At 41.2% G+C, this 26,091-nt stretch overlaps 1 protein-coding gene across 5 annotated transcripts in view; it reads left to right on the top strand.

The window, feature by feature from the left end:
- Positions 1-20,320, top strand: part of arhgef12a (Rho guanine nucleotide exchange factor (GEF) 12a) — a 66,585-nt gene extending 46,265 nt beyond the window's left edge. For 2 of the 5 annotated variants that reach the window (XM_032508646.1, XM_032508639.1), the window contains exons 4-41: positions 97-162; positions 4,862-4,960; positions 6,088-6,137; positions 6,374-6,431; positions 6,531-6,703; positions 6,976-7,053; positions 7,433-7,552; positions 8,419-8,526; positions 8,842-8,976; positions 9,208-9,309; positions 9,496-9,606; positions 9,736-9,834; positions 10,274-10,316; positions 10,575-10,680; positions 10,848-10,985; positions 11,109-11,141; positions 11,704-11,818; positions 11,908-12,013; positions 12,101-12,304; positions 12,381-12,519; positions 12,615-12,647; positions 12,759-12,910; positions 13,175-13,321; positions 13,674-13,759; positions 14,509-14,634; positions 14,955-15,069; positions 16,232-16,332; positions 16,541-16,618; positions 16,759-16,834; positions 16,922-17,089; positions 17,324-17,411; positions 17,504-17,581; positions 17,661-17,755; positions 17,847-18,050; positions 18,160-18,396; positions 18,556-18,785; positions 18,887-18,962; positions 19,065-20,320. In XM_032508646.1, coding sequence (XP_032364537.1) covers positions 97-162; positions 4,862-4,960; positions 6,088-6,137; positions 6,374-6,431; positions 6,531-6,703; positions 6,976-7,053; positions 7,433-7,552; positions 8,419-8,526; positions 8,842-8,976; positions 9,208-9,309; positions 9,496-9,606; positions 9,736-9,834; positions 10,274-10,316; positions 10,575-10,680; positions 10,848-10,985; positions 11,109-11,141; positions 11,704-11,818; positions 11,908-12,013; positions 12,101-12,304; positions 12,381-12,519; positions 12,615-12,647; positions 12,759-12,910; positions 13,175-13,321; positions 13,674-13,759; positions 14,509-14,634; positions 14,955-15,069; positions 16,232-16,332; positions 16,541-16,618; positions 16,759-16,834; positions 16,922-17,089; positions 17,324-17,411; positions 17,504-17,581; positions 17,661-17,755; positions 17,847-18,050; positions 18,160-18,396; positions 18,556-18,785; positions 18,887-18,962; positions 19,065-19,075 — 4,184 coding nt within the window. In that variant the 3' untranslated portion in view covers positions 19,076-20,320. The remainder of the gene's footprint in view (positions 1-96; positions 163-4,861; positions 4,961-6,087; positions 6,138-6,373; positions 6,432-6,530; positions 6,704-6,975; positions 7,054-7,432; positions 7,553-8,418; positions 8,527-8,841; positions 8,977-9,207; positions 9,310-9,495; positions 9,607-9,735; positions 9,835-10,273; positions 10,317-10,574; positions 10,681-10,847; positions 10,986-11,108; positions 11,142-11,703; positions 11,819-11,907; positions 12,014-12,100; positions 12,305-12,380; positions 12,520-12,614; positions 12,648-12,758; positions 12,911-13,174; positions 13,322-13,673; positions 13,760-14,508; positions 14,635-14,954; positions 15,070-16,231; positions 16,333-16,540; positions 16,619-16,758; positions 16,835-16,921; positions 17,090-17,323; positions 17,412-17,503; positions 17,582-17,660; positions 17,756-17,846; positions 18,051-18,159; positions 18,397-18,555; positions 18,786-18,886; positions 18,963-19,064) is intronic. The other 3 variants (XM_032508664.1, XM_032508656.1, XM_032508649.1) reach the window with 2 other exon arrangements.
- The last annotated feature ends 5,771 nt before the right edge of the window (positions 20,321-26,091 follow it).

Here is a 26,091-nt window from a genome sequence, read left to right as displayed (position 1 = left end):
TGTGTGTGTGTGTGTGTGTGTGTGTGTGTGTGTGTGTGTGTGTATTTGCTGCTGTGCTGTCTGCACTGTGGTCTGCGTTGTGGGGGCTGTGAGCAGAAGCTCTGGTGGTACAGAAGAGTGGCAGCAGCAGTGTGCTAGCAGAGGGGAAGCCTGAGTCCTGTGGTAAGATGCTCCTGCTGGAATGGCTGGTGTGACAGCTGCATCTAAACTTGCTTCAGATCCTGGTGTGAAATTGCCACTAGATGTCTGTTTTAGGCAGAGAGACTTTTATTTTTTTCACTTATTTTTAGTCATTATAATATTTGACTGCATGGTCAAAGGTCTGAGCTGCATGCCCCTCTGAGTTGGTTGTATAATCAGTGCCAAGAGATCATGTTAACTGGGATATATAAACACAAGATTTGTTTGCTTTGTTAAATTCATGCTGAAGAAAACAATCAATACGCAATTAAGTTACAATCGTTAACCCGACTTTGTCTGAAAACTGAACGATGCTTTCTGCACGTTTGAACTTCTCCAGCAACTAAAACCTGATGATATGTGGTTTGACAGGCTGCAATTAACGATTGTTTTTGGTATTTTATGCCCAAGGTGACGTCTTAAAATGTATTTTTTAATTTAGTCGCTTCATGAACTGAGAACTATTTATTCACTATCATGTAAAACAAAGATGAGCAGCAAATCCTAACAATGACAACTTGTTTGCCAAAATACAGCTAAACACATTGCTTTCATCTCAATTCGTGGACGTTTTAGTAACTATTTCCCGAATGAATAATGGTCACTATTGGAATCCATTCCAGGGTTTTCCCTACTTTTTTATAAGGCTTAGATGCAGCACCCAAGCCATTTTGGGCACCACCTAAGCCAAATTAATGTAAAATCAGTGTGAGCATCAAAACTGACTAAATCTCTTTACTCAGAACTAATGGTTGTAGTTGGTCCCCAGTGGACTTCTTAGCAAGTTTTGTCAAGCTTTTTAGTCATATGCATTATCTGCTTTAGCTTTTCCAATGTTTTAGGCACAGATATGGTGACAATAATGGTCCAAAATTATGAAATTGCTTATGTTTTTTAATTAAAAAACAGTGAATTTTCTTGAGGGAGGACCCCTTAACCCCCCACCAATCGTTTACCTACGTCATTCACAAACCTAGGGAAAACACTGCATTGTGGAAGACCTTAGCAGCTGTGCTCGGTATTTAAAAGATTTTGGATTACCAGGATGCAGTTGCATAGTTTACTTTAAAATATAATCTTACACTTGGTCCCAGGTAGCCTGGTTGACACCAGACCTTTCTCAGTTGTAACTGAGAAGGTACTGGGTAGGTTTATTCACAGCCCATGTCAAAAGGGGCGTCACCAACAGACGCCGCTCAAATGCCTCTGGATGCGATTGTATAGATCTTAAACCAATCAGAGTGATAAAGGAGATGACATACTATATGCTGAGCGGTGGAAAAACATCTCAACCAGCGAGCGTGGCAGAGCCCGTTCACAGAAATTCGCTGTGCTATTGTCATCATGTAAAGCCCGCCTCAACGTTTGTGATTGGTACCTTAGTTTGGAAAAATTGGAAATGGGCTTGAATGGGCTCTTGGCCAGACGGACTTGCAGAGCAAATCTCAAATTTGCCAGAAGTTTGTCAGGGTTTTCCCAGGCTAGGTCCCAGGTCCTTATATTGATGCACAGTTTCAGTTAAGTGATCATCTAAATGGATTAGAAAGGAAGCACACACAAAAATAATGCTTGCATACGTACAAGGACTTTATTTTTCTTAGAGTAAAGCTAAGTGCCCACTGAACAAGGTGACATTTCTTCAAAATCCACATTAGCAGACTCATTATTGATTGTCTTCATAACACTGTTCTCTTGGTTCTTGGGACACGTTCTCACATTAATGGGGAGGTTGGGGGTGTGGCTCTGATCAACTGCCCCTTTGCCCTTTTGAAAGCCATGATGTCTCCCTCTCATGGGTGGGCCAAATTCTCTGGGCAGGCAAAGCAGAGAAAAGGGAGGTAATGAAAGCTCAGATGGGCCGATCTGGAATCTTGCCCCTCATGAGGTTATAAGGGGCAGGATTCCAGATCGGCCCATCATTTTCTCAAAGGCAAAGCAAGATACCTAGGACTCAGTTTACACCTATGGCCATTTCTAGCCTCTGGGGGACCATAGGCAGGCTAGGAGAACTCATCTTAATGTTAAAAACCTCATAAAGTGAAATTTTCATGCCTTGGGACTTTTAAATCATTTAAAGATTTCCAACAAAAAGACTTCTAGCTGGTGCCTGTCCTCACATGCAGTGAATTGATAGAAACAAATTCTCAAATAAGAAGTAACACTTTCTGCTGATGTCTAGTCTCTGTCTGGGACACAGATTATCAAGATAATCCTCAACTATCATATTCAAGAAAGCGTAGTTCCTTCTGTTTGAATCAGTTTTCTTCATTGTGTCTGGTCTTGCACCAACTTAGAATTGAAGAAATTTGCAATTTGATGAAAAGCCTTTATCACAGAAACAGCACTTTTGACAGACTTTTAGAATTGAGGGTAGTGTGACCTTAGCATGCTGTTATTCTAATGACTTGGGTTCCTTCTTTTCTTGATTGTCAGTATTTAAGGTCAGTTTATTCTCTAGAGTACATTTCCATGTGTTTTAGCAAAGGGTGCCGATTACAGATCAGTCAAGCCAATGAATAATACATAAACTTAGATGAGATGGATTAACCTGATCAGTGACCATGTAAGCGCTTCCACGTCTTGGTTTAAAAATGCCAACCAAAGATCTAAAATACTGTGAAGCATAAAACACAGTTAAACGATCAACATCTAGAGGCAAATTCACACCAGATCTTTAACCCATATGGCTTCATCTGTTTCCTTGACACCCATGCCCTCTCCCCCTTTCCCTTCCCCCTGCTCCCTCAGCTCGATCTTACCCTCTCCATAACCCTTCCCCCCCAGCCTGAGGCTTTTGCCACCTCTAACCTCTCTCCGTGTATTCGCTCCTGTTCTTTCCTCTCCAACCCCCACCCCACCACTGCCCATATTGATTGACTGACCCGCTGGTTGATTCTGCACAAGAAACCAGCTCAAGGCTCACCTTACTCAGTTTGGGTTACTTATACAATCTTCGTTGTGGAAAATCTACTTAATTCTTGTTCATAATAACATAAGAACATTTTTTATTCTATTTGAGCATTCTGGATTCTTTGGATTGTGTGGTCTTTTGTCTGTACTGTCCTGTCTAGTCAGTGTCAGCTAGACATTAGATTAGATCTAATCTCTTTTTGCTGCGCTACACATCATAAAAAAACCTGAAAAGTAACGTTCCTTCTTCTGGCTTGTGAGACCATAACCAAACACGTCTGTGGCGTTCCAAACATCTTCTCACACAGAAGGACCATCATTGTTAGTGTTTTTGTATTTAAGAGGATTTTTTTCTTCTAATTTTGGTGTCTTGTCACCAAATGAATGTCTAATATACATAAATGTCTAATACATAAAACCCACATTACTGGCCAGCAAGCAAAGCAACAAGCTTTCTTTAATGTACATGCTCACATTATGGGATGTTGTTGTCATGTTATCCTGACAACAGAGTCCTAAGCCCCTTTCACACAGAGATTCCGCAATAGCGGCGCAATGAAGGTCTGCCATTATGCCGGCTTTGTTTATTGACACAGTACCAACCAAAGCCAGCATAATGCCGCCCCAGGGTGTGATTTCACATAGCATGCCAGCATTCCGGAAGAAAAAGAGGCGTGACTTGTAACACAACAATGTCGGCGTCTAGTGTGTAAGAGTCAATCCGCACTGTTAATTACCGTGCAAACCCGACCCAGAAACCGGCAACTTTATGCATTATAGTAGCATAATAATCTGTAAAGACAAGGACAGAAACTGTTTGTTAACGCAAACCCATTTTAACACCGTCAATTTTTTTAACACAAGATAAACGTTCTTTTTGGCCTAGCAAAGGTTTTTTTTCACATACTGTTGCAACAACTAGTAATGTTAGAAAAACTACTACGGATCTAGCGAGAACGGAAATAAAATAACATGCACGCCGCACACACGTGTTTGTGCTTGCGAGCCGGCCAAAGAGTAGTAGCGTTATGTTGTGAGTGGATGGCGAGCGTGAGACGCCAAGATGAATGCCAATAAGATTCTGAATGCAAAATTTACTTTTTAAAAGTTGCCAAATGGTTCCATTGACAAAACCAAAGGGATCTGTGTGTTTTGTCATTGTGAACTGAGATATCATCACAGCACGTCCAGTCTGAAATACCACTTGATGGCCGAGTACACAGCTGATGCGAATTCTCCCCTCCCCCCCTTGTCAAAGTATTTTTTTTCACCCTTTTATTGATGTACAGTGTAACATTGTGTGAGAGATTATTTGCTCAAAGTGTGAATGTTATGTGTGAGAATTGAACACAACAGTAGGCTATGTGCCAATGTTGTTTTCAATTAAAAAAAAAACAGTTGCGCAAAGCAAACGTTCCATATTGATAAGAGCATAAAAATGAGAAAAATAATGGGACAAAAAGAAATTAAGGGATATTTAGAATAGATAAAAATGTGTGATTAATTGTGATTAAATATTTTAATTGTTTGACAGCACCAGCATAAAGTACTGTTAATAGACTGTTTCAACTGCAACGTGTGATTATTATCACTGAGTTGACTCCCTTCACAAAAAATGTTTCAGGTTGTTCAAAATATGTGCTTAGCATGTAGTACAACAGTGATGTTTAGTTTTATTCGGTGCACTGGCTCCAGTGAGTTAAGTACATTTCCTTTAGTGACTTCCTGTTCCTTTTGAAAACACTGTTATGTCTTTCTGTCTCACTTGCAGGTCTGGTCCAGAGATGTGTAATCATCCAGAAAGATGAAAATGGCTTTGGGCTTACTGTCAGTGGTGACAACCCAGTGTTTGTGCAACTTGTCAAAGAAGGTAAGGTGGAGCCTCAAATTTAAAAAGACAAAGAAAAAAATGTTGTTACAATGACTACTTCTGGTCTTAGCAATTGAAATAGAGATGTGTGCTACGTTTTGAATGCACTGACATCAAACTGTCATGGTAGTTTGCCCTGAAATGTGAGGGGTAATTGGGGCTCAGCAAGCACCACCAGTCTGGCACTTACTTAGAGAAGTGAAGCCATTGACTGTATATTTCCTCTTCAGCAGTTTCACAGTAACTGCAGCTTCTGCTTTATCATGTTGTCTTTTAATAAAGAGGGGACTTTGACAGGATACTTATATGCTCCCCGGCAGCCTTTTGCTGTCTGTAAAGGATGATGTGGGCTGTTATCAGGTCACAAAAACATTACACGGTGTGCACAGTAGGGAGAGAAGCAGAAGAGGAAGGAACTGATCGAGCCACCAGCGCTTGGCAGTGTTTAACTATTCCTGTATGGCTCCCCATTAGTGCTTCAGTCACTAACTCAACACAAAGAGCAATCTACTTTGTTTCATCTGAATAATTCATACAACTTCTTTTTCATGTCATTGTGAACTGAGAAGCAAACAACATGTATCTGTAGTGTCCTGCTGCAGCTTTTCCAGTTCATATAGACAAGTAATGTAGTGGCAAGTTATTAGCCACGCTTGGCCTTCTACTTTCATTTCAACTGATCAGACTGATTATGTCCTTGGTTAAGTGACGCCAGTTAAATTTCCATACTAAACTGAAAACCCTAAATGCACATAAGTAGTGTATTAGTAAAACTGTATTTGGTCTACAAAATCTCTCAACTGTATGCTGCTGACTGTAGAGTCACATGTGGATCTCATAATAACCTGTCTCATGCCTAAATCCCTTTGTTTTGGGTGGAGCTGTGAAACAGGTCCTTCTCGTAATATAACCACTGTTATGGTTTTTCAAAATAGCCCTCAAATAGTCACTTTGCAGCACCTGGTCTGTCAAGGCTATATGGTGTATTCATTATGCAGACCATGAAGCAGTATGTCTTATGTGCTTTCCCTTCTATTTCCCCTCCATCCATTTCATTCTTCCATTTGTTCTATTTCTTTCCTCACCTCTTCTGTTGCTTAACGCTCTTTTTCCTGTGTGTTTACCAGATGGGGCTGCTATGCGGGCAGGTGTTCAGACAGGAGACAGGATCATCAAGGTATTGTGTTCATCTGCCTCCATGTTTTGAAACTGCTAAAGTCACTGTTTTTTTTTCCAAGGCCAATACAGAGGCTGTAGGCTGCCACCTTCTGGTTATTCAGTAGCTGTACTTTATTTATGCTGCATCTGATAATTGAATGAGATGTCACATTGTAAAGCTGGACCTAGAAAGAGAGGTTTTGGACTCAGTATTTGTTTTTTAATTCTCAACATAGTACTGTTGCTGTCTTCCAGGTTAACGGGACCCTTGTTACACATTCTAATCACATTGAGGTGGTGAAGCTTATCAAATGTGAGTACCTCTGTCTGTGTTCTAGCAAAAGCCACATAAAAAAATAATTATAATACCTTTAAGTAAAACTGACACTTTTCTTTGATCTATCCATTATAGCGGGCTCCTATGTGGCCCTCACAGTGTTGGGGCGTCCTCCAGGGCTCGCCCAGATCCCTTTGTCTGAAGCGGAGTCTGAAATGTTGGGCGTTAGCATTTCCTCTCCAAATTCCCCAGCAGCAGAACGCCCCTACAGTCCTCTGGACCGCCTCTCCTCCCCTCAACCACCATGGGTACGAAAGACATCAATTACTTCTGTTGACCTCTCTCTATTTCTTGCCTCCACATCATCTTCAAGTTTATTAACCTGGGTTATCTATGTCTTTCTCTTCCTTGTAAATTTGCTCTCCGTTTTGCAGTGGCTTCTCTATATCCCGTTCTTTTCACACATATTCTGTATGCTTAAATATATGTTAAATGCATCTGGATTACCTATATCTAATATTTGCTTGAATGCTTCTCATCTGTAGTCTAATGCACAGTTCCTTTTCTTTTTTCCCCACAGGATGAGAATAGCAGTGTCTGCAACCAGAGGGTTGACATGTTGCAAAAGTTGCTCTCAAAAGAGCAGCAGGAGTTGCAGGTTAGCACAACAATCACTGCCACTTAATGTCTTCTCTCAATTCTAACACTGTTTTCCTTTGTAGGTGTTTGCAATAGTGAGGTGATTTCCCCCCTTTATTGCAGTTATGTATCTAAAGGGATGTTTTCTCATTATCTGTAATGAAAATGAAAGGATCAGCTCTCATCCATCTTCCAATCAAACATTGTTCTGGGTAGGAGGCAGCTAGTACAATATGTGTACACTTAAAAGACTGCTGTTTCTCGTGCAATGAATTGAGACAGTATTTTTCTAAACATCCCACACTTCAGACCAGAGTCAACTAGGCTGATTGTATACTAATAAGGGGATACTACTGGTCCTGATTGCTTGTTTTGATTTCACCCCTCTTGCTGTAAAGGTCATGAAGGAGGAGTACAGCAGGAACCCCTCCCCCAAACTACTGAAAGACATCCAGGAAGCTAAGAAACACATTCCTCAGCTGCAGGGTCAGCTCTTCAAGGCCACTGGGGCAACACAGGTAAAGTCAAGTTAACACAACATGCCTTTCAAAGTCGTCCAATCGCTGTACTGTTCACACTACACAACTTTCTGTCTTGTAAGTGGGAGTCTTTAAGTCATTGTGGTATTCACACTACATGACTGACCGGCGACAGGGGGATCAAACACTACAAGAACTTTCACTAGGAGGAATCCCCGATGTGCATACTTGGTTTTCAAACTGCTTTTTGTCACAATAAACATACCCAAAAAGTGACACTGGAACTGGTGTAATATTAGCGCCAGATTTTTTTTTGTCCAAGCAATCCGAGGAACGTTCCTTGTAGTCATGCTTGTTGATGTCGTCGTTCACAAAATAGCCTGTTTCAACACGTCTTTACTATTTATAGCCTGTTATCTCAACGGCTTTGTTCCGTATTGCAGATGCAAAACAATGCACAGATTTCCCTCTGATCTGGAATTTTCTTGGAGAGCTCCATAAACTGATGCAGATTGGAAAATCAGGGCTAAAGTTGTGTAGTGTGAACTAACTCCCTCTATATACTTGCATATAGTATAGGGTATCTTGGGACACTAATCTACCAGCAACATCCAAGCAGTGTAATGTTGTGTTGTGCATCTAGAGATCGTTCCAGACTAACTATAATCCTAATCTTATTAGAGGATTTGGCTTTCTCTGTGGGAAGCCACTCTTTTGTGTCTGTGTTACAGCTTATTTTATATACATCACTCACTGTGATGTATTGCAACATATTAGGCTGCTCTCTCAATGTTAAAAGTCATATTTTATAGATTAGAATAAAATATTGATAAATATATGTACAGTATTATTCCTGTGTAATAAGGTTTTTCATAATTTAATACAAATCTTGTGTGAATCTGTAGGAGGCTGTTCCAAGTGGTGATGCAGATGATGGTAGCATGTTTGAGACCGAGCACGTTTCCATCTTTAAGGGAGACAACAGTACAGACCTGTCATGGAGCAGCACTCCTGTAAGTTGTCCACGCTTCTAACCAACGTCATTTAAATTTCCATCTGAACTTTATACTAAAGCATCATTCCAATACTAGGTAGCTTTATGGCAATTGATTAATGGCCTCATGCTAAATTAATGAAGTAAATCAGTCTTATCCCTGTTTAGCTTTGGCTTTGATAAATGTGTGGATTGAATCTGCATTCAAATTACTGTTGGTCATGTATAATAACTAACGGAATTAGTTATTTGTAATCAGTTGAGATTTTTGGAGTTTTCTTTGTTAAATTGGGATTAATTGAGAATGGAATGTTGTGTTCCATCCCACCTCCAGGTATCTCGTGGCTTTGGGCCTGGATCTCCAGAGAGCCTGTACCCAAGAGAGTCATCCTTCCCCAGCCCAAAGAGCACACCCAGGAACAGCTTCAACTCCTGCTACTCTCCAGAAACAGAGGACGCCACTGACCTGGTAACTATACTCTTTAGCCATGTACAAATTCTGCATTAGAAATGTACTCTTTCTTGGTGTACACTTGAGGAGTGCATTTTTGAAAGTGTTTTCAGTAGATAGATATTGCATGTTGATTAATATCCCTGTGAGTGCAAGTCAACCCCAGTCATTTGGGTTATACTGTACATGTACAGATAAAGATAAACAACCAAGACATTCCACAATTTACCAATGTTTTTTTCCCCCCAGGACTCTCTCTCCCCTACCACAGTTAGCAGTCCCTCTTCCTTCCGCCTTGTCTCGCAAATCATTGGAGCTGAGGACGACTATTTTGATTCAGACCAGGAGCAGGTATTTACCACAAGGCAATATCTTAACATTTATGTCATAATACTAAACACAGCTGTCATATTAAACATATTTTAATAAACTTTTCTTGTCAAGCAAGGTCTTAATAATATTATTCAAACTTGTGTGTCACACGTGAAGTCAGAAAAGAGAAGAAGAATGCAAACTGTTGAACTGATGTTGTTTCAGACTAATGGACAGTGTAACAGCTTTAACAGCATTGAGCAGCTCAAGTCTCGTCCGGCCCACCTCGCAGCCTTCCTTCACCATGTTATCTCTCAGTTTGACCCTGCTCCTGTGGTATGACTCTCTTCCTTGTTGAAATCTTTTATGTATTAATTTCCTGTTTTCATGCAGCCTGGCAGACATTACAGCTCACTATTGTTGTTGTTTGTTTGTTTTTAATGCATTGTTTTCTGATGTTCTTAGCTGTGCTACCTCTATACTGACTTCTACAAGCAGACCAACTCCAAAGAGACCAGACGGGTGTTCATGGACCTTCACACCTTTTTCATTGACCGTGGAGCAGTAAGTGCAGTTTTACTTCCCCATAGTGAAATATGGGCACTACAAGTCAGACATTTTGACAAAACCTACGTTTGACAACATTATCAAAATGAAACTAATTACACCAAGGAGAGTCATGACATCTGTTGTGGTTGTTGGTGTCTTTAAATCCAAAGCCCAAACTCCAATCTTAAACACCATTGATTACATTTTAGACAAAATATGGAATGATCCACATGATGAAAAAAAAAAACTCAGCATTTTCACAGTTAACTCCACATAGCAAATTTACAGGTTAGAACAAAAAATGGACTCACAGCTAACTGACTATTACATCATTCATAGGTTATGGCATGTGATTACGAGTGCTTTGATTTATGATCTGCCCTCACATTCCTCACATTGACATTGAATATCACTTAAAAGAAATGTAAAAGTATTTATTAATTTTTTTTTTCAGAATTTGAAAGTTGCTGTTCCTGAATCCATCTCTACCGATCTCGGTAAGTATTTCATGCCGTGCTTTAGCTTCATTTGGTTGTCTGCAAAGTGTCATTTAAAGTGTCAATTTAACCATTTGGCCGTTCTCATTACACAGTCCCTGTAAGCCATGCACACTCCCAAATAAGGTGTCAAGAAATCAAATGCTCTGATGGTTTAGAAAGTGTTGCTTAACTATGACAGTGCATATTAAGTGTGCACTTGGCATAATCAGAGACCTGGCGTACACTATATGCAAGTGTGTGTGCATGTGTTTCCAGACCGGCGGCGGACAGAACTGATCCCTGAGGAAATAAACAGACTACATGTTCAAACACTGCAGGACTCCCTGCTCCCTGACATCCAGAAGAACCTTGAGGATTTCAGGTAAACTTGTCAGCTCTGAATTTTTATTTACCATGGTGTGGTTTGTTCTGATTAATTGCAGAACTAGTGAATTTGGTTGCCACATCATGCAAATGGAGAAAAATAAATCCTTATAAAAAGTGATCAACCCATCCACAGTATATGACTTGATATATTGTTACGTGTAGGCAGAAGCGCAGTATGGGCCTAACGGTGGCTGAAGTAGAGTTGACCAGACTGGACCAAGAGAGAGTCAGAGACCGTGTCGCTCTGGAGCGAGAGCGCTCATATGCTGAAAACATCATCGCCAAGATAGAGGATATCCTGTAAGTAGCACATGCACACACAGTTACATGACACATGCCATTCATAACAGCATGTGCTTCGTGGGTGCACAAATATTTAATGTTTCTAACCATAATCAGCCACTCAATTAATTTTTTTTTTAGGTTAACTACTCAGACCACAGAGGAAGAGAAATGGTAAGCCAACTTTATCGATTAATACATTTAAGACTTCAGGGGCTTTCATAGCCTCTCGAACCATCTGTGTCTTCATTGCATTTCCAGCCTCTAATGTGTCCCACAATAACATAAAATAACATATTCATTACTTTATTTGACTTTGTGACTCCTTTTAAATTAATTATCTTATTTAATGATATCTGTTAGTGGTAGTCATTTTTTAACCTTTAAAGTGTAGTCTTTGATGTTTCGGCAAATAACACATAACATATTGCTGTCATCCGTCACAGTTTACAAATTAAACACTCAGGCAGTCTCTTAAAGAAGACATGTAATTTATGCAGTGTGTTTATATTAAATAATTCAAAAGTGTGACTGATTGAAACTGTCTTGTTTGAAATGCCATATGGTCGCAGCGCACCCCAGATGGTTTGTGTAGAAATTGTACAAGAAGGGCTGGTATGACATATGGTGCATGTCGCAATATGGACACTTCAGATTGTAGCATCCTCTTGTTTGTCGGTTAGAATTCAAAATGGAGCAACTAAACTCAAGTGTTGTCCCTTTTGTTTTCATTTAGCACTACAATGCAGTATGTCATTTATACATACATGAAGCACCTTGGTGTAAGGGTCAAGGAGCCTCGCAGTCTGGAGTCCAAACGGGTCAGGATCAACTTTCTTCCCAAGATCAAGGTACTTAACATTGCTTTTTGCACCTTTACCCTTCTACCTCACCCTTTGTCATCTACCTGACATGCCCACTTGTTTTTAATGAAATACAGAAAAGCATCAAGACAGAGAAGGAAGGAGAAGAGAAGGTGAAGAAACCCAGATTTCCCAGTATCCTTGGACCTCAACGTCGGCCCAGCCGCATTGAAGCAGCATCAGGTGAGTTACAACTTTTGAATAAGCGAAAATTATGACACTTTTTTTTAAGCTTTTCCAAATTTTGACTCCACATTTCTCTGTAATCAGTGGGTAAAGCCTTGGATGGTCGTCCCAGGCCGCAGAAACAGTTGTCTCAACCTTCGCTGGGGGCAAGTGATCACATGGAAGCTGTTCGTCTAAGAGTCAGCCAATCGAGCGAGGGCTCTGAACTCACACACTCCATGCCTGTCAACACATCATCCCCAAACAGCGCCACCTATGGCTCAGACACTAGCCGAGACACTGATATGGGTGAGCTACTGAGCAACTTGACTTAGCACATCAATAGAAGAAAAAGACTGTTTCTAACTTGTTACTTGTCTCTCAGGTGGGACTCCGACCTCAGGCCCCCCCAGGCTGAGTGACGGCCTTCAGTCCGATCCTCTTGACGGGTTGCCATACCCTGCTTCTCCCTTTGACCTTTACAACCTGGACCAACTGCAAGAGGATGACAGAGAAAGCGACAGGTCTATTTACAGACACATTTGCAGTAGCACTTCAGGTTCCTTACATAGAGAATATTTGTTTTTAACCTTAATTACATTGTTAATCATTTTTGTAGAGCCCATGAGGGAACACCAAAGGCCATAAGAAGGTGAGGAAACCTGATCATTTTCAAACTTAAATTCATCTAAACAAAAGTGGTGATATTAAGTGGTGAAACTTCAGTAACCAGATGAAAAGCTAACTTTCTGTCATGCCCTAGGCTTGAGGGACTGGGTGCTGCTGATGTCCAGAGTGAGGACGACCAGGGAACAGACTCCGAGCATGACCCTCCAAACTGGCAACAGCTGGTGGGACGAGAGGTCCTTGCAGGTCTCAGGTCTCAAGAAATCAAGAGACAGGAAGTCATCAATGGTGAGGACATGGCTTACCACTTCACATCATATGACATATTTCATTAAAGCCAGATTTATTTTCAAAGAACATAAGAGGTTCCCCCTCAATGTGCTTTAAAATCCCGTTGTGTAATAGAGTATAGTGAGTAGAAGGGAGAAGAAAGAGATATGCAGCAGCAGGGCATCTGCTGGGATCCAACCCGTGTGGTTGTTGAATGTACATCATGTTGAGATGTGCAAATGATCTGGCATCTTGAATTAACATCTTGCATTGTTTCTGCAGAGCTGTTTTATACAGAGCGTGCGCATGTTAGGATGCTGAGAGTTTTGGACCACATTTTCTACCAGAAGCTCGCCAAAGAGTCCATCCTGCCTCCGGCAGACATCAAGAACATATTCACCAACCTGGACGAGATTCTACAGCTGCATGGTACAACACAAACACACACACACAAACACACACACACAAACAATCTTACACACACACACACACACACACACACACACACACACACACACACACACACACACACACAATCCAACACATTAATCCAACATAAATTCTTATCTACACATGACTGATCTTGAACCATTAAGACACAGTAAAAGAAAATGATATAGAATAACTAAAGTTTAAAGTAAAACTAACTACAACAGCAGTACACACAGCACTCTCACATGTCCATGTTTTATTCTTCATCTTTGTTATCTTACACACACACACACAAGCACACACACACACACACACTCTAACTGTCCATTGGTGCCTCTCTGAATTTCAGTTTCAATACTGGAGCAAATGGCAGCCGTTCGGAAGAGAAATGAGTCTTCTGTAATTGATCAGATAGGAGACGACTTGCTCTCCTGGGTGAGTACAATTCACGGGCTGAAATTGTATTTCCTCTTTCAAACATTTTCTTATATTGAATAAATTTCAAGATGACTGATATGGTAGGAAAAAAATGTATTGTGCACAAAGAAATTGAACTGTTGCCCAAAATTGCTTTATAGCGAGAAATAAAAATGTTGATGTTGATATGAAATAGCTTTCTTTGGCCTTGATGCCATTAGTTTTGATATGTCACATGTACAGGAAAATGGTTATTTACGGTTGTTAATATGAGAGAGTAGGGGTTAACATTAAATCCCTCAATCCTGAAAGACAAAACCTTAGACATGGCACAAAAGTAAAAATTCTGCCAATAAATGTTATCCCAGTGGAAGCAAGCAAGTGAAATAAAAGCCTGTTTCTCAATAAATGGTTATGTCAGACAGTGCCCTAGATTTGGCTGACATCTCCACATCTCGGTATCATGAGTGATACATTAGATGCGAGTTAGCTGCATATCAGCTGGCAGGCTTGTCTAAAATATCTCTAAGGAGGATAAGTAGAGTAAACGGTCCCCTGGGGGTCTGAGCATTGATGGAGTCTCCATTTAAACTTAAGCTGTCTCACCTACGAGGTCTATTAAGCCCGGCCCCCTTCTGGGAGTTGCTACTCCTTGTAGTGGTTAAATACTAGACATTTCCATGGCAACTACCCCTGACCCAGATTGACTGGGTGTCTGATCACCGTCTCTGTCCGTCTCTGCCCTGTCCTGTGTTGGGTGGTTACAGTTCAGCGGTGGAGAGGAGGAGAAGATCAAGAAGGCGGTGGGGACTTTCTGCAGCAACCAGCCTTTTGCTCTGGAGATCATAAAGACCAAACAGAAGAAAGACTCACGGTTTACATCGTTTGTCCAGGTACTGACACTATGCTTTACAAATTGGTGTAACCTTTGAAATTTCTAGTTAGCTACTATGCTGAATGAATGCTCAGAATGTGTCATACAGAAAAAGTAAACGAGCGAGATACATATATGTATGTATGTATATATGTATGTGTATATATGTACTCTATATATGTTTAATTTTAAAAACAAATAGCTGAAATGTCACTTATCTGGGTAAAAACATAAGCTACATTTAGTGTTGCTCCGTCACCATTATTACTTTTTAAAAGATGGCTGTTTGGCGACAGATTAAGTTCACCCCTCCTGTATAATTTTTCTTCTGCTTTGCAGGAGGCAGAGAGTAACCGACTGTGTCGCCGACTGCAGCTTAAGGACATCATTCCCGTAGAGATGCAGCGGCTCACCAAGTACCCCCTGCTACTAGAGAACATTGCCAAGTACACAGGTGCTTTAATGTTGCCTTACCAATCAGAGTACCTTCACAGGTTACAGGGATTTGCGCATGTTGCACATGGTTATTCTAGTGCACATATTACTCTACCTACTAACCGTGTACATGGTCTTGGATGTAATAATCATTTTCATTTTTGATTAGTCTACCGATTAATTTCCTGATTAATTGTTTGTTCTATGAAATGAAAATTCCCATCACAGGTTAACAGAGTACGAGTTCTTTAGAAGTGTGGGAAAGCAGTACATCTTTGGCATTTCTGCTTTTAAAAATTTATTTTATAATTAAATTAAAGTTATTAGATACATTTTCTTGCATTGGACTAATCGCTACAGCTTTATAATATAGTATAGTAGTATATATTGCGGCAAGACACTCGATTAAAGCACCTGCCAGCCACTTGTTTTGGCTGTGGACACACATGAAGCCTAATGATGTCAACGTGCCTGCAGGAGGAGCCACAGAACACATTTGAGCATTCATACAAACCACTTATAGTTCATGCAGGTACAAAAACTGATGCCATCCTGCAGTCTTATTCAGACACTTCAAAGTCTCTTCCACTCAGTCACGAATACTTAGTCAATAACTGACTCTGTCACAGGGAGAGGAATTGTGATCTACTTTTAAGAATGACAGTTTCAAACCAACATTGCATTTATTTTCTCCACCGTTGCATAGCCTTTTACTGGAGACTCTCCTGACTTGACTAGAAATGATTTCATTCTCCAAATGTAATATAATACAATAGATAAAGATGGAACTCTTGAAAAAGATGAAAGTGGTTAAAAATGGACCTAATGAAGTCTCATGCAAGGTTCTGTGTGGCAACATACTAGCCATTAGTGAATTACAGAGACAAATGGAGAGATTAGAATTTTAATGGTCCTGGAGCAGCAGGGCACATTTTGGGAAATGTCACAACCATTATTTGGTCCATCATTTTAGTCTTGGCTGGGGTTCGGCTCTCACACAGAGAGAATGCACTAACGATAAAGTATAACCAGCTATTACAGGATCATAATGCCCCCTGCTTTATCATAATTTTTGAGAATGATTGTGTGTTAATGGACAGAAGAAATATCAATTTGCCGGACAGCCTCCCCGCAGAACTAAGGAGGCCTTACTTCTTATTTGTTGTCATGATATCTTTCAGACAACGCAGTGGAGAAGGACAAAGTGAAGCAGGCCGCAGACTGCTGCAGAAAGATCCTCAATCACGTCAACCAGGCTGTGAAGGAATCTGAGGACAAGCAGGTAGGATGTTTTTTCTCCTTTCCAATTTATGCCACCCCATCGACTTTTCTCTTCCTCCCCTTCTGTCTCATCCCAAGCCCTTCCTTTTTCTTGCACTACCACAATTTATTTTTTCACCGCCTTCAAGGCTCCCCAGGCAGTGGCTTCTTTTTTAAAAAGGGGCTTACTTATCCCCTTTACTCTGTTTCCATGTCTCTCCTTCCTCTAGAGATTGGAGGACTATCAGAGAAGATTGGACCTCTCCTCTCTAAAGCAGACAGACAACCCCATGATCCTGGAGCTGAAGGTGAGTAATCTACACCACCCCATTTAGCCTCAGTTAAAGCACACTCACTTGTACACCCACATGCGCTGGTTGAAATAACTTCTCAGTTGAAAGGTAGTGCTACAAGCTTTAAAATTATTTTCCCGTTCTACCTCCTTCAGAATTTGGATTTAACCAAGAGAACAATGGTGCACGAGGGACCACTTTCATGGAAAGTGAACAAAGACAAGACTATCGGTTTGTAATCAGCACAGCACAGTTTGATTGAAACTTTGACATTGCTTGCCAAAACTAAATGTAAGTGTCCTCTCTGTCTCCTTACAGAGTTGTACACACTCCTCCTGCAGGACATCCTGGTTTTGCTACAGAAGCAAGATGAGCGTCTGATCCTGAAGTGTCACAGTAAAAACCTGGCAGGCACCGCAGATACCAAACATATCTTCAGCCCCATCATTAAACTTAATTCTGTGCTGGTGCGCTCTGTGGCCACAGGTCAGTTAACACCCAATCTCTTCTCTGTTTTGCATTTCACAACAACTGGCGGAACATTAACTTCATAAATCAGGATCACAGCAAATCATTAAAACAAAGAAACAAACAAACCCCTTCCTATACAACATCCAGGCATACAACCCAGAGTAAGGTATCAGGAAGTCTTGGCTTAGTGCTCACTCAGTATTGTGATTAATCTCACCCTGATCTTCTGTCCACACTCTCTCCTGCCAGACAACAAGTCCTTCTTTGTCCTATCCATGTCAGAGAACGGAGCCCAGATCTATGAGTTGATGGCGCCCACAGTTTCAGAACAGAGAACGTAAGACCACATACCTTTTGATTGATTATTTACTTTTTTATTGCTCCAGTTGTTAAATGTGCTAATAACTCTCCCCCCCCCCTTTTCACAAGGTGGCAGCGTCTAATCACCCAGAGAGCTGAAGCCATGAAAGTCAAACCTCACAGCATCATACCATTACCTCAGACTGAGTATGTTGTTCAATCATTGTTCCATTTGGTTCTCAGGGTTTGAGCTTGTTACTAACATAAGATGTTGCTTGTGTGCCAGTGGGGACAGAGACGGTGTGGAGATCATTACAGCCGGTGTTTCCAGGCTGAGTCGAGACCCCGACCGTACATCCACCGGCAGCACCCAGTCCTCAGGTAGCTGAAAAAAGTTTTTCCTCTGTGTTACTTTAAATATTCTACCTTGGTCAACTGTGTAGAAAATCCTTCTCTAATTATACCCCCTCAGACAAAGAGAGCATTCCAGCCCCAAGAATTGTGACGCAGACTTCTCTACAAGGTAATAATCGCTTTGAGGGAGTAAAGGCAGAGGAAGAGGAGGAGGAGGAAGGTTTTGTGGACCCAGAGCCTCCTTACCAAGTAGCTGAAGATGGCAAAGAAGGAGACTCGTTTAACATGTTTCCTTCCAGAGCAGACGAAGCATTGAAAACATGTAAGCACACAGATGACTCAAAATCTTAATCTACATATGCAGCAAATCAATCAGCTGTACACAGTAAATATAAAACAATCATAAACCCTCGTCCTCTGCTGTCCGTCAGTGGCAGCATTAAAGCAGGTGTTGGTGACCCAGCTGATGTCCCAGGAGGCTGTAGAGCAAACCAAACGCTCCACGGGGGCACGACTCCTCAGGACCACCTCTCTGCGGACCCCCGTAGACAGCCGCGCACGCTTGATGGCACACAATGGCTCAGAGAAGAACAGCTCCCCGACAGAGGACCCGACTCAGGACCTGGGCTCTGGGGACACGGGCTTCTTCGATTCTCCTGAAGATTATGGTGAGCCCGGACAGTTTGAACAATTGAGTTGTCATTATACATTACCCTGTAGGTTGTAACAGGTTACCCTAGTCATTGTAAGGCGCACCGTGTCTCTTCCTGATCCTGCAGTTATTTCCACAGCACTTGTCCTGAAAGGCGTCTTCTTAAATCTTTCAGCAGGGTATTTAGTCCTGGAGGGTTACGGTGGCCCAGGGGAGAGTAGCACCGATGATGACATCTTGGCATCAACCACAGGGAAGCAGCTGAGGACATCACAAGGCTGTGCTGCCGACTCCGGCATCAACTTGAGGTTTTCTTCAACGTCACAGGCCGGCAGCCTCTCCTCGTTTAGCAGACAGGTCTTGTCCCACCTTAGAAACCTTCAGGTCAACCTCAACTACCTGAAGGTATCTAACAGTCACTAAACTCACCAACACACATTCCTATAAAACAGTGTGACTTTTACACACTTATATTGCCTGATGTGACCGTTTTGTTTCTCTTGCAGGAGGTTGAGGCCAAGTACAATAATCTAATACGCCAAAGGCCAGAGAGGTCAGCAGCAGACACCGATGGAAACAAAGGTATCTCAATTCATGCTCAGTGTCAACATATGAATTACTAGATCTTAATATATAAATCACTTCCTATGTCTGCCCTTTTTTGATCCTTATTTTTTTTCCCAGATAAGAGATAGTGGAACTCTGTACCGCAGCCTTTGGCTCTGGTCCCAAGGAGGAAGTACTGACTTGTAGTCTGTTCCTACTTCTTGTGTCCTGGACTTTCTGGACATCTTATAAGCTTGTCCTGTCCCTGCTGAGCCCCTTTTTTTCCATCGCCATCACCCACGTTCACCACAGAGAATGAGAGACTTAGTGTGTGCAAAAACGTTTGAAACGGTGGAGTCATCTTTGTGATGCCGCGCCCCCCTTCATCAGCACAAGGCAATCAGGGAAGTGGGATTGGCCCAAAACCTCCCCCCTCAACCATCTAACACCCATTTTCCCCAGACTTCCCTGCAAGAAAGAGAACTTATACCAAAATGTACAAAGATGTGTGTTAAGAATATATATATGAAACACAAAACAAGAAAAGGAAAATTTTAAGATAATGTATTAAGATTTTTTTTTATCCCAAGATGTATTTATTTTCTTTTCTTTTTTTTTATTTTATTCTTTTTTTTTTTTTATTGTTTCCCACATTGCTTGCATGCTTTTGGCCATGGTGTTAACTTTTTGGCTGCTTTTCCTGCTTCAGTCATACAGGGTTAGTGTGAGTGTTGGGTGCACGCTAGCATACAGGCGCGCTAGCCTAGCCTAGCGTGCCCTTTTGAAATGGCAGGAATATATTCAGACTGATAGAGGCTAGAGTTGCACTGATGATGGATAGATCTCATTGTGTTACAACTCTTGAATTCTATAAATTCATAAATTCTATGTGTGGTGTTAACTAGAATGAAGAGTCTGAAGGCTCTGATCTGGTCCTGTTGCTTTTTTGTTCCGCCTCCTTCTTCCTCCTCCTCCTCCTCCTCCTCCTCCTCTCACTGTGAGGGGTGTTTTGCCTCTCGTCTGCTCTTCATCTCCTTTGCGTGACTCTCCCCCCTTCTTTTCCCTGTGACGCTTGATGGGTGTCGTCCTTCTCCTTTTCCTCATCGCAGTAGCTTTTTCTTGCTTATTTATCCCCTCCCACACTGTGTATGTCATGCTTCCTCATCTGCGTTTGGGTATCTTTCCCCGTTCCCCTCTCTGTTACAAGGAGCACTCATGCTCTTTCAGTATCAGTTCCGACAGAAGTGCTGCTTCTTTCTGCTGCTGTTGGCGATGCTGATCTGACTGATGCCTGATATTCTAATAATGTCATGAAGTTCATCATATGTACAATGATCAAGTTGGAAGGTTATGCATTACTTTAATAAATAAATGGTGCCATGACACATTCAAAAAGAAAAACCTTAACTGTCTTTTTTTTTTTTTTTTAAACCTTTTATGCACACCCAAATCTTTATGTGAATCTCATGAAAATATATAAAATGACTACATTGTCAGGCTGCTACATGGACGGTAAATCAGTAAACTGTCATTCAGTACTTACTGAATGACGGTTTCAGTAAGGGAGAAGTGGCTGAAGACCATTTTATCACTTAAAACATGATAAGAAAGCTCAAGGACACCTGCATTAGTCATGATCAATCTGCAGGTGTCTACCAAAAGCAGCCTATCGCATTTTTACTCATCCTATTGTTAAAATGACTCCATTTTATCAAAGTGACAAACTTTCAGTTATGCTATTAATCTATAAACTTTAAATAACAAATTTTTCCTAAAACTGTAGAGTACTCACTCCACTTATCTTCTGCTGCTTGAATTTAGGTTCCTGTTGAAGAGAGTCAGTGACATAAGTCAGTAGATTTAAACCCTAGACTGTCCACTGGTCATGATAGATAGATAGTATACATTTTTCAGATGTCAGTATGTCATTGTGTGCTTGTTATATTCCCTGCTGATTAGATGACACCCCTATACATCCTCATTTTAAGCATAACTCTCGTCAAAATGCAACCTAGGGTCTTTTTGTGAACAAGAACGGTTTTGAACAATACACTTTAGCAGTTGGTTTTTCCGCTCGCCACCATCTTGCCGGTCAAAAAGAGTCAATCTCCAAATGCAATTTAACAGGTTGGAGTGTAAAGATGGAAACCCTCCTAAAGCTTACTTCCATATAAAATAGCTTTCTTATATTTCCATATAAATTTACGGATATACGTAATTGTTCTTTAGTCTTTAGTGAACAACAAAATTAACCTTGTAGTTTAAAAAGGAGCATATAAGAACAACACTTCCTCCTATAGAATCCGTTCATTCGGAGATCAACACTCTTTGACAAGATGGCGGCAAGCAGAAAAACCAACTTCTAAAGGGAGTTGTTCAAAACCTTTCTGTTTAGTAAACTGTGTACACAAACAATGTTCTCCATGCTCGAGTTTATGTGTAGAGCCCCTCGTGATACTTTGAGCAAAGTTTCATGTCGTGTCGAGCCTTCTTCATGTTTTAAAAATAGTGAAATTCATGATATCATAGCAGTGTCCCTTTTTTTGGCGAGACTTACGCTTTAATAATCTCTCCTTTAATACTAATAAAACTCCATAATTATCTTACTTGACTAAAGACTTATTATTTAAACCTGTAAAAAGGGATTTTTCAGCCACTTGGGAGAAATCTGAACACGCACATTTAGCAACCATGTTGGCAAACCATTGCCTTCATTATCATTCATTGGGACTCATGATTCATCCCACTTGGCAAATGTAAGTCCAATTTCTATTTTAGCCTTTTTGTCTCTATTATGAGGGAAATACCAGTTAGCGGCAAACAGCCCCACTATATTTACCAGCTAGCTAACCGTTAGCCTTTTCGTTAGCCAGTTTTGTGCCAGCCAGTTGGTGTGCAGTGGATTTATCAGAGCTTTTCTACTGAAAACAGCTGCCTACTGCGGCACAAAAAGAGCTATGGTTAAAAAAGAAAAACATGTTTCAAGTTGCCTTTAAGTCTTTAATATGGTTTCAGAACTTTCCCTGTGAGCTAAGGTGCATCAGTCCTTGTTTTTAGTTCATTGTTTTTCACAGACAACTTAACTAAAAGTAAAACCATAACATTTGGAATTGGCTGAAAATGCAATTTGAGCATATATCAAAGAAGTTATTCATTTTTGTTGACTATACTGTGTAAGTGAATGACTAGCTATTCAATAATGTCCGTGAGCATGTAAACAGACGGCAGTGGGAGTGACTGCTCGTTGCATTGCAGCTGGTAGACATTCAGTGTATTGTTAATGGATACAGGGCGTGAGCTTTGGGCATTTGAAAGACGGTCTGTATCGAAGTAACTAAAATTAAATGACACATGAAATGTTGAGCATGTTTTTGCCTGAAGCCATTTCAAAATTGAAAACAGGGTTGGATATTTGAACAACATGGACATTTTGGAGCCTTTTAATTTGATCCTCTTGGTCCGATGTCAAGAATTTCCCTTTGGCCTTAACAGAATGAAACGCTTTTTTGCGGATGTTTGGCAGCACTAAATGTCAGGACTTTGAAGGAATCATCAGAAACACCAGAGAAGGTAATGATTATTACCAGCAGGTGGCAAACTTCCACCATTAAACATCCAGTCGAGAAGACCCACCCTGAAACCTGCAGTGACATCAGTGTTTTGAATAACCCACGGTACCTTTTGAGTTTCCAGATACATTTGACACTAGTGACAAATAAATGGACTGAGAAATGTATCCAGTTTGCCTCCGTAATGCAAACAGATATGTTCAGGAGGACCCCACAGAGGACTGGGCAGCATTCAGCGTGACTTTGTGGGGCTTAGTGCTACCTATAGTAGTAGAGACACATCAGTGTTATGCCTGGCAGTGACTGTGCTTGGTGTCTTGGAGTGGAAAGCAGGAGAACGCTTCACAGTCTGAATGACATGTTGCCTCTTTTTCCCTCCCCGTCACCCTGACTGTGGGCATGCTGCAGTGAAACAGAGGCATAAGTAGAAAGAGTGTGTGTGTGTGTGTGTGTGTGTGAGAGATAGAGAGAGAGGATATGCTTTGAGGAGACAATGAGAAGCCAGACAAGGTGTGACTGGAAAATTGGGGGTAAAAAGAGCAAGAGAAGACAATAAATTAAGAGTAATAGAATGGAAGAGGAGAGGGACAGAGTGTGATAAAGACACAGGGAAGATGATGATGAGAGGACAGAGGGAGAAGAGGGGGGACGGTAATTGATTGTCTCATTTCTCCACATGCACCTGTCACCGAGCTAATTGGAGTGGCAGAGAGGAGAGAGGTGTCAGTCACATCAGAGCCTTTCAGGAGGGCAGTTCGTGTCAAGCTCTGATGAGACGAGCCTTTCTCCCCCTCCTCCTCCTCCTCTCTCTGCTATGCAACAGTGCTGTGAGTCAGACAGCAAGATGAAGCATTATCCTATAACCAAAGCTTTAACCAAAAGCAAAGACTTGCATTGTTGTTTTATTCCCAAAGTATTGTGTCCTGCTTCAGATGTAGTAGAAGAAAACGGAACAAAACACACTCACCCACATGTTTTCAGATACTGATTTGCATAAATTATACATATCCAAGACCGAAAATCAATTTAAGGATTTGATGTTTACTTGATGCTGTGTACCACGAAGAACTGTTGCGGGTGATTATGGTGGAGCACATCATTATGGTTGTTGCCATGGGGTTTAATTCCAAGATAAGGATGCTTGACTAAATAACTCACCTGTGACAGGAAACAAATAAGGATAATTTTCTGGAGAATGTGTTGCATCCACATCTCTCCAAACAGCTTTGCAGTCATCAAACTCTGAACATATGTGTGCATGTTTCTGTCCCAAAAGAGTTTCTCATTAATATGCTAATGCATTTAAAAGTGCATCTATTACCATTCTGATGTTTTGGCTCTTATATATTTACACGTCGTGTTTCTGTGCCGACGCTGTACCACTATATAGAATTGAAGCAAACGGCATGTTGCTACAGCTGGTGTTTTACATAGAAAGGTAATCAGTGTCACTGCCCATGTTAAACCTGATGTTATCACTCAGCTAATCATGCACAGGATGGATCTCATTCTCTATTCTGCGCGCGTCACTCTCCTGGTTTGGTGGAGATCATCAATATTCAAACGTGTGTTTGCAGCGGGATGCACACGCGCATCATCATGAGCTGCTGTTCCTACCAGTACATATCCAATCGCCCGTGGGATCAGCAAGATTGTGTGACATCAAACTTAAGATCAGTCAGCAAAATAAATTTGAAACACCCTCCATTACTTCTGTGTATATTTTCAAGCAGAGTCACAGTAGGGTTGTTTTTTCCGATGCATAAATCACTGTGTAGTTCAGCTCATCAAATAAATCCCATTACATGTCAAACTGTGGCGGAAACAAATAAAGAAAAAAATAAGGTGGACTGCTCCTAAAAAGTTGGATTAAAATAAATGAACTATTCAGATGGGGATTTATGGCTATATCCTTTTTTTTTTAGAGGAGGAAGGGTTGGTTTTTAATGTCAAACTAGAAGAAATAGTTTTCCCCTGCTTTAAAATGTTTTTTTTAAGAAATATCAATCAAGTATTACACATTAAAACCACAATTCTCTGTCAAAAGCCCGTTTCCTGTAATCAAGTTGAACTGTCAAATGTCATGCTCATTCAAGTCCATACTGTATGGTACTCGTATGTAACACAGTCACCTTAATTATAACTTGATTCCCAAACTGGGACCCTTGACCATGGGATTGATTTTCATGCTGCACTTCTCCCCCTCCATCGAGCAGAAGCCAATATCTGATGGATTGGACTGAAGATCAATGTGCTCTCCACAGACTGATTAATCCATGGCGTCTCTAGAGTAATCACTGTCCCTAGCACAACGAGCCATGCGAGATGTGGAGAGGAAGTGTTAAGCTGGTGCAGAGAGATGAATGAACTGACCCCTTCAAATGGGAGGAATATGCTAAAATATGTCCTGCCGAAAGAGCACAGAGTTATGTATGCCAAACAGCAAAGGACACCCGAGCCAATTCAATGGCTGTTGCTATGGGACACTTGATAATCAACCTAATAAACAGGCACCTGTGGCGTGGGTTGGTGTTGCCCTGTCTAATTACCACACCGTGCTTTGATGGAGTATCTGGGTAAAAAGCTTCAGGCGGGCCAGCTGGCATTGGGCACACCGGTTCAGTCTGCTGTAAAAGAGAAACCAAAGAGAGGCACTGAGCTGTGACCTGGGGCCGAGATAAACGCAGCTCAAAGCCGCGGCAGAAATCGATGGCACTTTTTGGCAGCCGTGCTTTTGCTGATTTTGGTGACCATGTGCTGGCAAGGTAGCCAGCTGCCGCTCCTGTTCTGTCAGGTAGGTTGGGCAGAGAGTGGGTGGCTGGTTTTGTGGACAGTGCCGTGAAAACAGAGGGGGAAAAAAAAGGGGGAAATAAAATCCGAAATGAAAGCAAAGTGAAATGGTGTGGGTTGATAGACATATGGCTAGAGTCAGCTGCTTTGTGTTGTCCTCTGGGCAAGGGATGGGTCAACAGTAACAGTATGTGACAGCGATGAATGGGGACTGCCTCGCTCCTCCTGAGGCTGGATTTGGTTGAGAGGAGAAATTGATAAGACATTTCTCATCCTTAAAGTTATAATTTCAAAGGTCTCCGTGTTTCTCTTTGGCGGCACCTATGGCGATAAGTGGTAATTGCAGGTGTGTTTTTGAAAAAACCTAAATAAAATAGATACAACATTAAATATGAGTAGCTATGAAGATCAATGCCACTGTCATGTTTGTTTGGTAATTATGCAGCAGGAGCGTGCAGATGCCTAGCTTACTTTAGCTTAGCTTAGCTTAGCTTAGCATAAGGACTGGGAGCAAGGGAGCACAGCTAGCTTGACTCTGTTCCAAGGTAGCCTCTAAAGCTGACTAATTAACACATTGTATTTTTGATAGTTTGTGTTTCCAGTCGTTGTGCTAAGCTAACCAGCTGCTGGCTCCAACTACATATTTACCGTGACTGGTATCGATCTTCTTATCTGAAAAAAGGAAATGGAAAATGTCAAACTGTTTCTTTAAAATGTGAATAGGGAAAATAATTACATGAATGGATCTGTTTTAGCTCCACGAGAGATAGATATAGAGCATCATATACTATGAAGAGCTGCATTTG

The sequence above is a fragment of the Etheostoma spectabile genome, chromosome 3 (genome assembly GCF_008692095.1).
Source record: "Etheostoma spectabile isolate EspeVRDwgs_2016 chromosome 3, UIUC_Espe_1.0, whole genome shotgun sequence".
Taxonomy (NCBI): domain Eukaryota; kingdom Metazoa; phylum Chordata; class Actinopteri; order Perciformes; family Percidae; genus Etheostoma; species Etheostoma spectabile.
This window is presented reverse-complemented; position numbering and strand designations above follow the sequence as displayed.